The 13,767-nt window shown below is 39.8% G+C and overlaps 2 protein-coding genes across 3 annotated transcripts; both read left to right on the top strand.

Annotated features, from left to right (window-relative positions):
• The first annotated feature begins 1,359 nt into the window (after positions 1 to 1,359).
• On the top strand, positions 1,360 to 2,866 carry nppal (natriuretic peptide A-like). Of its 2 annotated transcripts, none has more exons than XM_085260764.1 (3): positions 1,360 to 1,584; positions 1,733 to 2,043; positions 2,467 to 2,866. In XM_085260764.1, exons 1-2 carry the CDS (start codon positions 1,501 to 1,503, stop codon positions 2,039 to 2,041), a joined length of 393 nt encoding a protein of 130 aa, XP_085116890.1. In that variant the 5' UTR covers positions 1,360 to 1,500; the 3' UTR covers positions 2,042 to 2,043; positions 2,467 to 2,866. The 2 variants fall into 2 exon arrangements, with proteins under 2 accessions (XP_085116890.1, XP_085116889.1); XM_085260763.1 differs by having other exon boundaries at positions 1,363 to 1,584; positions 2,470 to 2,862.
• A 4,853-nt stretch (positions 2,867 to 7,719) lies between these two features.
• Positions 7,720 to 8,856, top strand: nppb (natriuretic peptide B). Its single transcript, XM_085259574.1, has 3 exons — positions 7,720 to 7,922; positions 8,294 to 8,579; positions 8,663 to 8,856. Exons 1-3 carry the CDS (start codon positions 7,809 to 7,811, stop codon positions 8,677 to 8,679), a joined length of 417 nt encoding a protein of 138 aa, XP_085115700.1. The 5' UTR covers positions 7,720 to 7,808; the 3' UTR covers positions 8,680 to 8,856.
• Positions 8,857 to 13,767: the final 4,911 nt, after the last annotated feature.

Raw genomic sequence — 13,767 nt, 5'->3', positions numbered from 1 at the left:
TTAACCTGACTGAGCTTCCACTGCTGAAAATGGGCCAAGAGGCAGAAAAACCCTCCAATAATCAACAACTAAAGGAAGAACTAAAAATGGCAGGACAAAGTTTCTCAGCACAGCATTAAAAAATTGCATTTTATCTTTTATCATGTAACTATTGCATATAAGCCCCAAAATTAAAGCACAGTGGTTCATACAATATGTTTGTTTAGTTTCTTAAATGCTGAGAAACAAAGGCTCTAAATGCCTGTCTTCTGTCTGACAGCATCACATCTGGCACATGTAGACATGTAGTATCTTTCTCTGTGTAACAAATTAGAAAAGTGCAGATTTCTTCCATAAAAACCATGTGAATTGTTCACTGCTGCCTGCGCCAATTTCATATGATAGCCCTCCAGCTGAGAACCTGGTGAAATGTCAATTAGCCTCCATCCACCTCCACACGGTGTGCTCAGCTTCATAGGGTTCAGGGCTAATCGCTCATCATTTACCCCTGGTACATGTCTGCAGGGAGGTGAGCTAGGGGCAGCGGTATGTGCACATGTGGCTCATCACTTCAGAACACATTAGTTTGACTGGGCTTCGCCAAACCTTAACCAAACTTTATTCTAATCTGGAGTTGAGGAACAGTTACTCCATTTTTATCTTGCATTTAAAAGTGCTTTAATACAAGTATTTTTCATACGCCACCTTAATTACCTAATACAGTTAAATGTCATTTACATCACTTCAAAAATGCAAAATGTTCAACACAACATTTCGACTTGATAACCCACAATCAGGTCTGAGGGATTAGCACTGGTCTGGTACTAAAAAACTCCAACAAACAAAACCTGACATTTTGAGTTATTATGTTGAAAATTTAAAATAATAAACCAGTACTTGTACCTGTGCTGTAAACATACTAACATCTATATTTGTGCCAATTCTATGTTTGGAATTCAGGCAGGTCTCGCGATATAATTACGACTATGGCTCAGAAATAAAAATGAATGAGCTCAATTACTTGAAGAGTCACTAATATGGTATTTCCAAACCAACTACTCACCATGTACTGTACTTACAGGGCTGATAAAGTTAAGAAGTGATTATAAGGGTCAGCTATCCAAATGCCAACTTCCAAAATCCTTTCTCATTTGTTCTTGAGTAATTACACATTTATAACAAAGTGTGTTGATGCGTATTGTCACAAAGTTATGGCAGTGAAAGCCAAACAGATGCGATGTTCCATGTCGTGAGTAATTCAACTCTAAAATGAAGCTCTGACACTGAGCAGCAGAGAGAGCTTCAGAGGAGTTTGAACGCCTACAGCAGTCAGGTTAGACTCTACTCCCACGTGTGGGAACATTAGTCACACCTCGTTAATTTCCCCAGCACTGATGACGGAATCAGGTCGCGTATAAAAGCTGCACCTGTCCACCGTTGGACAGCCAGTGGAGCAGAGACGGACTGAGTGCGCGTGCGTCAGCTGGTCCTCACAGAAAAGAGCAAGAAAAACAAAAGAAAATGAGTTTGACTGTCTCTGTTTGCGGCGTGTCTCTGCTGTTACTGCTTCATTTCGTAGGAGCCAAACCCGTTTCTGACCTTCAGGTGAGTTTACCTGAGCTTTCAGCTGGTGTAAATGTCTCCTTTTATAATGATGAGTTATTTATTGCTGAATCTTTGCGGGTTAGTTTCTTAGCACTGTGCAGAAATGGCAACTTTATTCTAAAAGCATCTTTATTTCATTTCTCCTCAGAGTTTCAAGCAGCTTTTAGAAGAGGAGATCAACGCCTCACCGTTACTCCCCGCAGACGAGACTGAGGTGGAGGGGAAAGACCTGCACACGGGCAAGTCGGTGTTCGGGGCGCCAGAGGAACAGCCATGGGACTCCTCTGACCCCAGTAACTCCGCACTGGTGGCTAAACAGAACCTCCTTTCCCGCATCTTCAAAGATCTCGTGAGGACCTCCAAGCGCTCGTGGAGCCGGTATAAGAAGGGTGGGATGAGGAGCTGTTTCGGGGTCCGATTAGAGAGGATCGGTTCCTTCAGTGGGCTGGGATGCTAAAGGTAAGAAGCAGAAAACTTTCCGTTTAACGCTATTTGGAATAGTTGCAAGACAGAAAAAAAGACAAACATAGTTTCAATGTCTTTCTTTTCATTCTGAGTAACAGAAACAATTTGCGCCACTAAATGTTACATTTTATGAATAAATGCAGTTAAAATATTGTCTTGATGCAGAGGTATTTTGCGTTCATGTATAACTTGATATGATTTGTTAATATGAATATAAATCGATGGTAGAAGCAGTATTATGGTCCCTATGTGGAAGATTTAAGTCACATCCTATTTTGTTTATTTATTTTTAATAAATATCATTATACATATAATTAATCAGATCGGATTTCGTATGTCATTGTGTGAGAACAGCTGGGCAGTTCTAGCAGGTGAGGGTGGCTCTTCACTGGGACTAATAACGTGTTGTTCTGTCAGCAGGCGGGGACCTTCAGCGCATCAGTGTGAAACGCAACCAAGAGCCGAGCTCCCCTCACACCACAAGGTTTTGACTGACACTTTAAAGGGCGGTTGATTCAGACTCTGCTGTACATGGTTCATATTCAAAACTGTGTTTTCCTTTTTCAAATGTGAGCTGTTAAATTATTATAAATGTATTTATTATTTATTTTATGCTGTTGTATAAGAGTTGCCTTGTAATAGAATGTACTGCAGTAAAACAGTTATTTTGCATAATTGCTGAGTGTTGCATTCAATTCTTTCCTGACATAATTTAAAGCAGCTCCAGACTTTCCCAGGAAATATTTTAATGAGATATATACACGTGAAATAAAGGTGTCTGTGATTTGGGGAGCCGGTACCTGAAGGATTTGTTTGGTTTGTTTCATTTGATCATGTGATCACCTGATAGGAAACAAGATCACTTCTGCTGATTTTATTGTTTCCATTAGGAGCAATATAGACGTTTTTTTTTAAATGCCTATATTTCTTAAAATATAATGAATATATTTTTTAAAATTTCCGTGAATGCACTCTGACTCTCACCCCATGATAGCTGAGCTAGGAGCCATCCCACCCTGAACTGGTTAGCAGGAGATGGATGGATGAAAATAAAAAGCTGCTGGGTTAGGCTTCACAAGCAGTCCATAGTCAAAGCTCTCATATTTGAGTATTTGAGGTACAAGATATAAATCACAGCTTTCAGGGACACGGCATATGAAACATTTGGTTCCACATGTTCTTGATTGTACATGCCAGTAGACCAAAATGAAAAAACAAGCAAACAATTAATGTTAAAAATGACAAAATGAATCAAACTGAATTTCACCAAATTTCTACAACTTTGTTGTAATTTCTCAACCAGTCTCAGAACAAAAAAGAAACCAATAAAAATTCTCAAATGATGAGCAAAAGTACAAAAATGAAGTATTTTTTAAAATATACTGTTTGGCTTTATTAGACAGAAACAGTGAAGGCTGACAGGAAAGTGAAGGAGAGAATGGAAGACATGCAGCAAAGGACTAGGTCCAAACCCGGCCGCCTGCTCTCAGCCATGCTACATATGGTCACCTGCTCATCCAACTGAGCTAAACTGGTGCCCAAAAATAGACACTTTTTTTTATTATGTCAGTGACTACTTCACAGATAAATGTGCTCTGTCACTGCACTGTTTCTGTGCTGTTCAGATGAAAGCAGAATGTAAAATATATTAGCCTGACATCAGCCTTATTTATCTTGTTTTAGATATTGTCTAATAGCTTCACTGCATGAAACTTCATTGTGTTTTGTCTGATACATTATATAATATTATATGAATCATATAATATTCTGCTGTACAGTAACAAGTAACTATATCTTACAAAAAGAAGAAAAGAAGTGCTTCATAACTGATGGCTAATCCTGCGGGTTGGCAGGTAGAAGTACAACGCACACAAACAGTAAGACTGGCTAAATATGTGGGGTCAGTCAGTCGGGATTAAATACCAGCCCCTCGGTCAACGAACATCTAAAAGTTGGAACTGAATAGTTTTTTATTGACCACTCAAAGGGTTCCAACCAAATATAAACAATAAAAAATGTGCAGTTTATTTTCACTCACTTGAGTAAACATTATTTTTGTGATATTTGTGTGATGAAACCAACTGAATGTTTACATTTACATTGTGTTGAAATCTTCAATTATAAAATAAAACACCCATGAGTTATGACAAAAAGTATTCCTTTGTGGTCAAGTATTTCTTACCGAAGAGGAAATAAAGTATGTTTTACCTACTTATTACTTAACACAGGTGTTGTTGACTGTCGTTAGAACCTCATTTCAAGTTGTTGCCACAGTCAAGGGCAGGATCTATTAGTGAAACAAACCTAATTAGTAGTGAAGCTTGTCAGGTGGGCATGTATACACTCGTAGAGTATTAGATGCTTCCTTTAGTTACTACTTCTCAATTTTTTGACCCATTCCTCATGACTATTGTTCCAATATAGACACATTTTACCAGCACAACCAGTCCAAACTATGTCGGGGCCTTTTTAAATTGTATGACTGTTTTCATCAGTTAGACACAAATACCTCAAATAATACGAGTGAGTATCTGCTCAAACACTGGATCAACCTTCTGTTGTCATTAACTGGCTGATTTGCAACAGTCAAAATTAAAGTCCACACAATAATTATCTGTTCTTAATGCCCCCAATAGCACTCACAGACAACTGGTTTAAATTCCTCGATGCATGAGCAACAAAAATCTATCGGAAAAACAAGAAACCCAAAATTGCCATAGCAACACTACAAGATAATAAATGACACGATAGATTAGAAGCAGTACAAATTTGCATTATTATGTCACAGTCAACTAAAATATTTAATCAAATGGATACAAAAGAAAACCTACAATGACTCACAGATAGATGTAGAACTTAAGAAGTTAGAAATTAGAAGTTGGTGACATCCTGGTGGAAAGCAAACAAAATCATTAAATCGTCACCATCACCATATATTATTGTATTATTGTCTAAAGTCCATCATTCAAGCTTAGGTCCTCTACCAGGGCCCTGGGAGTTTTAGGGTGCTGCACAGCATCTTAGCTGTTTCCAGGATTGCACTCTTCTGGACAGAGATCTCCGATGTTGTTCCTGGGATCTGCTGGAGCCACTCGCCTAGCTTGGGAGTCACTGCACCAAGTACTCCGATTACCACTGGGACCACTGTTACGGTTAGAAAAACTGCTGGCCGTTTCAGCAGTTTTTCTAACCGTGGCCATGGCATTGTTGGTAAGTGTTTGTGGTCACCATTACTGAAAGCGGGCCTTTTGAATAAAAGGGTAGGAGTGCTACAATGTTACTGTAGATCAGGGGTCCCCAATCCCATACCACGAGGGCCGGTGTCCCTGCAGGTTTTAGATGTGTCATGATCCATCACAGCTGATTTAAATGGATAAATTACCTTCTCAACATGTCTTGAAGTTCTTCAGAGGCCTGGTAATGAACTAATCATGTGATTCAGGTGTGTTGACCCAGGGCGAGATCTAAAACCTGCAGGACACCGGCCCTCGTGGACTGGGATTGGGGACCCCTGCTGTACAATATGCCGGCCACTTTGTTGTGGCGTTTCATTCTCTATAGATCTTGTGCTGAAAGCTTGTTTCTGTACTGCCACAATTAGTGCCTTGTTCAGCCACTCTGGGATTTCTGGATTTCAGCCACTTTCTCTATCTGCTCGTGAAGGATGTTCTTTGCAGATAAGGGAATCTGCCAGTTGCCCTTGGTTAAGTCTAGCATCGTAAAAAAAAAACTAGCTCTGCCCAACTGGTCCAGGAGCTCGTCGATCAAACATCAAACCTCATTCAACTTCAACACAGAACCATATGGACCCATGTTTCTTTAGTACAAGAACTATGGGGCTGTGCGACTCTTCCATGCACTGTTTGACTCTTCTATCATTCCCAGCTTGAGCAGTTCAAACAATTCCCTTTTGCACAGTTTGTCTCTGGCGTTCAGGTAACCTCTGAACGTGCTGTCACATCAGGCCGCATTTCAAAATGTTGCTCCATGACATTTGTACAGCCGGGCAGGGGGGAGAACACATCTGCAAAAACTGCTATTGCAACACAGCAAAATCTGCTCTCTGGGCCTGTATGAGATGGTTATCACAATAGGGGGAGGCCAGAAAGCTGAAATTTGGATCCTCCAGCCACCGGAGAAGGGTCTGGAGAAGCTACAGGGTCACCAGAGAAGCTACAAGGAGAGACTAATACAAGCACTTTGTCTCCCAGTGAAAATTGCCAGAATCTAGCCGCTCCCTTTGTACGGGCGCTCCTGGGCCTGGAGGAAATTTTCCTCAGCACCACTGTGGAAAAAACTCCTGGCACGACCCGGATGCTTGGGCAGTTTTTATTTGATTGATGTGCTCTTGAACTTTGCAGCGCTCTTCCTTTATCTTCGCTGTCAGTTTCTGTCACGCCAGCTCCTGTGTCTGGATGAAAATGCTCCTCTCCGGCCCCAGCAGCTACTGGAATAGGTAATGCATGATTAAATGATGCTCATCAGTTGTGAAGATCAGCCTCCCCTGCTTCCACACCCTAAACCCGCTGCTCCACCCCACCACAGCTGGATTCTCATTCTTATTTGGATTCAGGGCTGAACCTGCTCTCATCTGCAAGGATAATTGGGGCACCAGTGGCAGACCTGCTAGTTGTAGTGTTCTCTAGGTCCGTTCACGAATGTTTTGTTTGAAAATGCAGTAGTAGCTTACTGGTGATCTGGCTCTAGCAGTGCTTTTCCTGCTCCACCTTGCCCCAAACCCAGATAGTGTGATGACCCTTTAATTTTTTTAGAGGAGTTTATTCTGAAGTTAATTTGCTTACAAGAAAGTGAAATTTGTTGTTGTTGTTGTTCATTAAATTATTGTTTTTTTTGTTTGTGTTTGTGTTCATTCAATTACTGAGGATTCTGTGACTTGGTGGTCCAAATGAGACTGCTACAATAATAAAAACGATTTTATTTATTTAGACCTACCAAAATCCCAGCAGTGAGTTTAGCAGTTACTACTTGTCAGTCACTATAACTGCATGAAATATAAAAGATTTCCTGTATCTGTCTGTATGAAAGCAGAGCTGAATCCGTCTTTTAGAGACAGTACTTCACCTAAATTCATAATCATTTAATTCACTGCTATATTTGATTAAAGTTATCACAAGACTTGTGAGTGATATGTGTAGTGTTTTGTTTTTCCTTTGCTTCTCACAGCAGGTCAGTGATGACCGACAATTAAAAATGTTGTAATCATCCAAAGGTGACAGACTTTAAAATACACTTTCAAGAAAAGAACATTAGGCAATGTAAACAGCCCATTAGCAGAGTGGACCCCCCATTTTTATTCCTTCCACTAAAAGATGATTTCTCAGAGCAATTATTACGAGGTGACCGTACAACTATTACATCTGTGTCTTCATTTAGTAACACTATCATGTTGTCACATTAGTTTACTACTTCCTGTAACTCAGTGACAACAGTGTCCCGTGTGAGGTGGGGAGGCTCTGGAGAATGTTTCTCAAGCAAAGTAGCATATGTAAGCGGCTATGTCATAAGAATACTAGCATACAATGCTTTAAAAGGAGCATTTTCCGACAGCTCGTGTTATCAGAATTAGGTGTCAGGCATGCCGGTCCAATTCCTGGCATACCTATGTGTGTTAACCTTAAGTATAAAAGAGAGTGCTGCTGTTGGCTCCGGCATCCAAACACCTACAAGTCAAAGAAGAAAAAGAGAATTTATCCATTCATCCAACTACTAACACGAGCTGCAGCAACCCACAGAGCAACATGCGTCTGTCTTCTATATCGCTCTGTAGCCTCCTTCTCATTTTAAAGCTGCAGCTGACTAGTACATATCCCATCAGCACTGGCTTGACTGACACTGACATGGACATCTTGAAGGTAAGTCTCTAAAGTCACTAAAGTTTTTCTTGAAAAAGTTGAGTCTTTCTGGGAGTTTCAGGCAATCTGTAGCAGCAATCAGAACAAGGAACTCAATTTTATTCACGTAAAATGTTGAACAACATCCTGCATTTCCTTCCATAGCTGTTCCCAATATTTAGCCTTGATCTCTCATGTGATAAAAGCATAAAGTCTGATCATTTTTATCTGTCACCTGTGCTCCAACATTGCTTCTAATAATCTCAATAAACTGAGACATAAACTGTTGACAAATACATTTGAGTGCCTCTGTCTATCCTCATGCCATAGTTAAATTGCCATGTTTATTATTCAAGACACAGTACAACTTTCATCTGTGTGGATCTTTAAAGGTGCTCCTAAGCAGACTGGAAGAGTCTGTTTCAGACCAAACGGCAGTGGACCAAAATGCCCCTGGACAGAGAGATCTTCTAGACAGCCTTAGCAGAGAGGACGCAGGAGATAGACATCAGCCAGACACCGGACTAGATGAAGCTGAAATCCGGGAGTTTCTTTCGGCCAAGAACCTCAAGAGTGTCCGCAATGATTCATCTAGGAAATCCTCTGGTTGTTTTGGGCGACGGATGGACAGAATAGGCTCCATGAGCTCTCTGGGGTGCAACACTGTGGGAAGATACAGTAAGTTACAGTAACTACACTACAACACGGTTAGAGTAATGTACCACAGATTTAACTCTTACTCTCTTACTCTTCCCTTGCAGATCCAAAGCAAAGATGAAGTCTTACCATCTAAATTCCAAAACTGCAACGTCTCTACCCAAAGATACTTTTATTTAAAGGCTATTTATTTACTAATATTTATTAAATACTGTTGCTCAGCAGAATATTTAAAATAATCAAAGCCAAACTGTTCCTTGTGTACTGTTGAATGTTTTAATAAATGTTTACAACTGCACGTCATTGGCCCTCATCACTGACCATGAGACACAGCCAACATATTTCAAAAAGGCACAAATGTACGGGAGACTTTTCCTTTGAACTGTCAAATATAAAAACACACACTGAAACATGCAGTGTTGTCTTAATGAAGAAGCTCTTGTCATTCTGAGTAACTGACAGCAGCAGGGAGCTCTATGCAGGACGTTTATATACAGAATTCATTTGATAACAGATTTATTTTTCTGTCTTCATAAAAAAGAGTAATGATCTGACACAGATCATTACTCAACAACATTGATTAATATGCTGAACTGTTTATTGGTGATAATGATTTTCCATTCCCATTTATTTCACTGCCAGTGCGTTACTGCTGATCAGCTGAGTAGTTTAGTGTGTACATGCTTAGCTTGGCACCTGATTGCGTCTCCGAGGTTGATTAAACGCTTTCTAACAAGGAAGTGATGTACAGTGAATTACAGTACAGCTTAGCACTCCATCATCAGTGAGGAGCTCCACTGATTAAAGCTACAATTACATCATCATGAGTGAATTTGAATTTGCTGACTTTTTTAGAGTGTTCAAACCACCTTTCATGGCCACATGGTTTAGATGGCTGTTTGACTGATTGATATATTGATTGTTTCCACTAGATGTATAACAATTCACACTGACTCCACCACACTTTACAAGTCCCCAGCTTGTTAAATAAATTCCCCTTTTAGAGATAATAAAGGGGGAAGAAAAATCACATGTGATTTCTTGTTACAGGCACCGAACAGGGTATTAACCCTATAATGTCCTTTGTATCATATTTAATATGAGTTTCTGAGACCTCTATCTCATGAACATGATCAATACTTGCCATAATTTCAAAATCTTATGGACAAAACTCATTTTTTGTCTAAAATTAACATTGTTGTTAACAAAAAGTTGCCAAAACATCCAATGTATCAAATGCGATACAAAAAATATATAATAAATATATAATAAACATATATCATGCACAACATTATGTAGGAAAAAAAAAGATTTGTGGATTTTGTTATAAGGGCTAATAAACATCTCAGTTCCAAAAAAATCTGAATTTTATGGATATTTTTTGATGGGTTGGGTCTGACAACCCATCTTAAAAATCTCTTCGTCTAGAAATATACTAGGCACGTGCACGACTAGACGACTAATCATTGCTATTGTAACGAGTGGGCACCAGATTTCTCCAAGACATGCTGGAGAAATCTTTCGGCTGGCCTGGGAATGCCTTGATGTTTCTCTGGATAAGCTGGAGGAGCTGGTTGGTGACAGCGAGGTCTCAGCTTCCCTGCTTAGACTGTTGCCCCTACGGCCCAACTTCACAGAAGCAGAAGAAAATGGCGGGGTGGTTTATCGATTTATCATTTTAGATTTAAGGTTTTATTGAAGTGGTTGTCATGAACCATGTACATCATTCAAGAGTCTGGGGATCTGAGGAAAAGTTGTGTTTTTTAGTTATAGTAAGAGTATGTAATAGTTTTCTTGTCATATTTTATTTTAAGTGTAGTTTGTATGTTTGAAGTAGAGTGTGCAACAAAAGGTATAAAACACTCATACCATCTATAGATTACAGAACTTTAACCAAACCATTGTCAAGAGTAAGTATCCACAGCCTTTAATCAACTCTGTCTTCTGATCTTTGCAACATTATTTACTAAACTGGGTTTTAAAAAATTAATTATTTGGTTAGAATCCAAGATGGAGATGAATGGAAAATTGTTTTAAAACTCCACTGGGACATTTCAAACACCTCGTATGCTGTTTGGGTTAACCAATCCCTACGGTGTCTCAGACCCTCAGAAAAGATGTCCTAAGAGACTTCTTTAGCGTCTTCATCTTTGTGTTTAGATTGGGATTTTCCTCTACTTTTTTCAAAATCCTGTTCGAGGTTGACAGGTGAAGCCTGGCCCCACCTCAGGTCCAGCTGGACCACAGACTACAATTTCTCTCCTACCTGCAGACTGCTAAAAGTTTGAACTCCAATCTTACACAATGGTTCTTGTTTTTAGAAGATTCAATTTGTCCACCATGTACCGCTTGTACCGGTGATGGAAGACTTTTACCTTACAGCATCTCGAGGCAACTTTTGTTGTATTTGGAACTTTTTTTTTAAGAACTGAAATTACCACCATGGCATTCCTTCCCAGCTTCCACTGGGACCACATCACTAGGTTTGCCTGCTACCTTTGGGTAAGTAGAACTACTTCTTTCCTGAAACAATATTTTTGGTGTCCTTCATTAGTGTTAAAGAATACGTTCCTGCCTCCCCCACATGTCTCCTTCACCCACTAACAATTCCAAATAGGTTCTTGTCATACATCTTTTTGGATTTTATCACTGATTTTCTCCTCTCAGATGGAAAGACAGTTATATTAACCACTGTGTACAGGTTCTCTGAGGCAGCTCACTGTGTGGCCCTGAAGAAGCTCCCTCAGCCTCCAATTTCAATTCAATTTAATTCAATTTTATATAGCACCAAATCATAACAGCAGTTGACTCAGGGCACTTTAAATTGTAAGATAAAGACTGTATTGTGGAGGTAAGCATGGACGACACAGAGCTCTTAATTCTCACTCCTTCTTTATTCCTCTCCAACATCAACTGAACACATCGCGCCACAAACACAGCAACACACACTTCCTCAACACTGGGTGTGAGTGGAGCCCTCTAGTGGTCCACCACAGTATAATAATACAAGAGCAAGTGCTTTGGATTCTACCGTCAGACAAATGGACAGATCGAAAGATGAAAGCAGGAAGTAGCAGCAGCCTGTGGTTGAATTATCCATAACAATCCATAACTTTGAGTTGTCTTGTGAATATGCCCATAACTCACTCAGTGCTAAAAGCAATCACTGTTTAAAGTTTCAACTGGTTCTCAGCCACCCCATTCCCATCCAATGAAGAGGAACTGGATGTGCTCCCAGTTCAGTCCCATCTGAAGCACAGCTGCTGCAACTGGAACCAAATGAAGGTCGCCCAGCTTTGAACTGCTGACTGCAGTCACTGCTTTAATTTTCATTGTTTGGAGTTCTCATAAAGCCAAAGCATCAAGCCATGACATTACGCTCTTTCAGGCTCTCCTGGCTCTGTTTTCATGAGAGAGCACGCAAAAGCTGGGTGCTCAGGATCCACATCCATTCACCACAGCCACAGTCATTTGGTTAGCCTGTTCCTCAAATGATGGAAAGGAGTCCAAACTGTATTGGTCTGAAGTGGATTCAAACAGCAACAACAATGATGAATTCTGGGTAATTTAAATGCATTCCAACAGCTAGCAGTTCAACCATCAGGCCACAGAGACACCTCCTGCAGCAGCATGTCCAGGATCACATTACTTTTCAATCACACCCAGTGCACTCCCTTTATATTCCTTCTTACCACTCAGATTAATGTCCTTGTCTGCTCAAAGCCTGAAGGCAGCTAAGGTCACACTGTGCAAGTATATGTGGCACATCTGTAATGCTGCAAAGCCACATAAATCTCATATTTTATTGCCCAAATACTTTACATTCCCTATAATTCTCCGGCTCTAGCTGGCCATCATAGGTCCTACAAAGTCCTCTGGGAGCTTGGTCAGCTGTGGAGGATTGTCCCACGCCAAGAGTGTAAAGAAAAAACAAAAGCAAATTTAAAAAAAGTTTTTGTATGTTTTAAACATGAGGTCTGAGCATGACAATGGTATTAGTCTTCTCAGCAAAATGAAACAAATGATTCTCTAAATATTATTTATTTATTTCAGTTCTGTTTAGTTTTGAGTGACCTTGTGATTTTTTTTAAATTGCTTTTTAATTTTCTCCAAATAGGAATTTAAAATGACTCCTTAGAATTCAAATCTGCAGGATTATTAGGGGTCTGTGTGAAGCACATCCCTTATTAAATGTGCCATTTATGTGCCTTCTGAATGAGCGAACAAGGCAAAGCTCCACCCATGAAATGCAATCTCTTATCATAGTGCATCAAAGTCTGCACTTCCAAAATGTGCGACTGCAAAGACCCTAGAAACCAATAAAGACCTCAGGCTCTGATTTGTCTGATTAATACTGTGGAGTTACAGTAAAATGAGAACATGGTGTTTGTGTAACTCTTAACTTTGAAACTCACCGAATACACATTAAAACTCAAATATTTATTTTGTAAATATTTCTTTAAATATGTGAAAATTACTTGTTTGTTATAAAACATGTAAATTTATGATTGTTTCTTGAAAGTTGAGTCCATGTAATTCTTGTCTACTTTCTATTAAAGGCCACCTATTATTGAAACATACTCACAGTATATGCTTCTTCTTTTCTATAATACCGCCTGTTCATGCCTGTTCATAATGCAGCCTATAATTTTAGATTATAGGCTGTATTATTCCTACCTTACAAACTCATGGCAGGAAGAAATGCCTTCAGTTATGGTAATAAATCATATTCACGATACTGTTTATATTCCTTTGACTATAACATTGTTTCCTTCCTGTCCTAATCTAAACCATGGAACCACGAGCAGCAGTTTTAACCTACTATGGTACGTTTCATTCTTAGGAGTGTAGACAGTGTTAAGTATTTGCATAGTGAAACTGCATTCTTCCCAATACACAGCTCAGAGATCCAAGATGGCTCCTTAGGTCATGCCACTGCTGACTGGAAAGCATGATGATACACAGACACATATACTGTATACATAGACACATGCACACACACACACACACACACACACACACACACACACACACACACACACACACACACACACACACACACACACACATGTCACTTACCACCAAGCGCCACTTAAAGAGACATCTGACCAGCGGCCTTATCATTTAGAGGTGTCAGAATGCACTTGGGGCCGTCTACAAAATGATGGCACTGCCTGTCTGGCGCATGGTAAGTGTATGTAGATGGTTG

This window comes from Mchenga conophoros, linkage group LG20, assembly GCF_057382185.1.
Source record: "Mchenga conophoros isolate Kocher_MC1m ecotype Shallow Benthic linkage group LG20, M_conophoros_male_GT1.1, whole genome shotgun sequence".
NCBI classification, from domain to species: domain Eukaryota; kingdom Metazoa; phylum Chordata; class Actinopteri; order Cichliformes; family Cichlidae; genus Mchenga; species Mchenga conophoros.
This window is presented reverse-complemented; position numbering and strand designations above follow the sequence as displayed.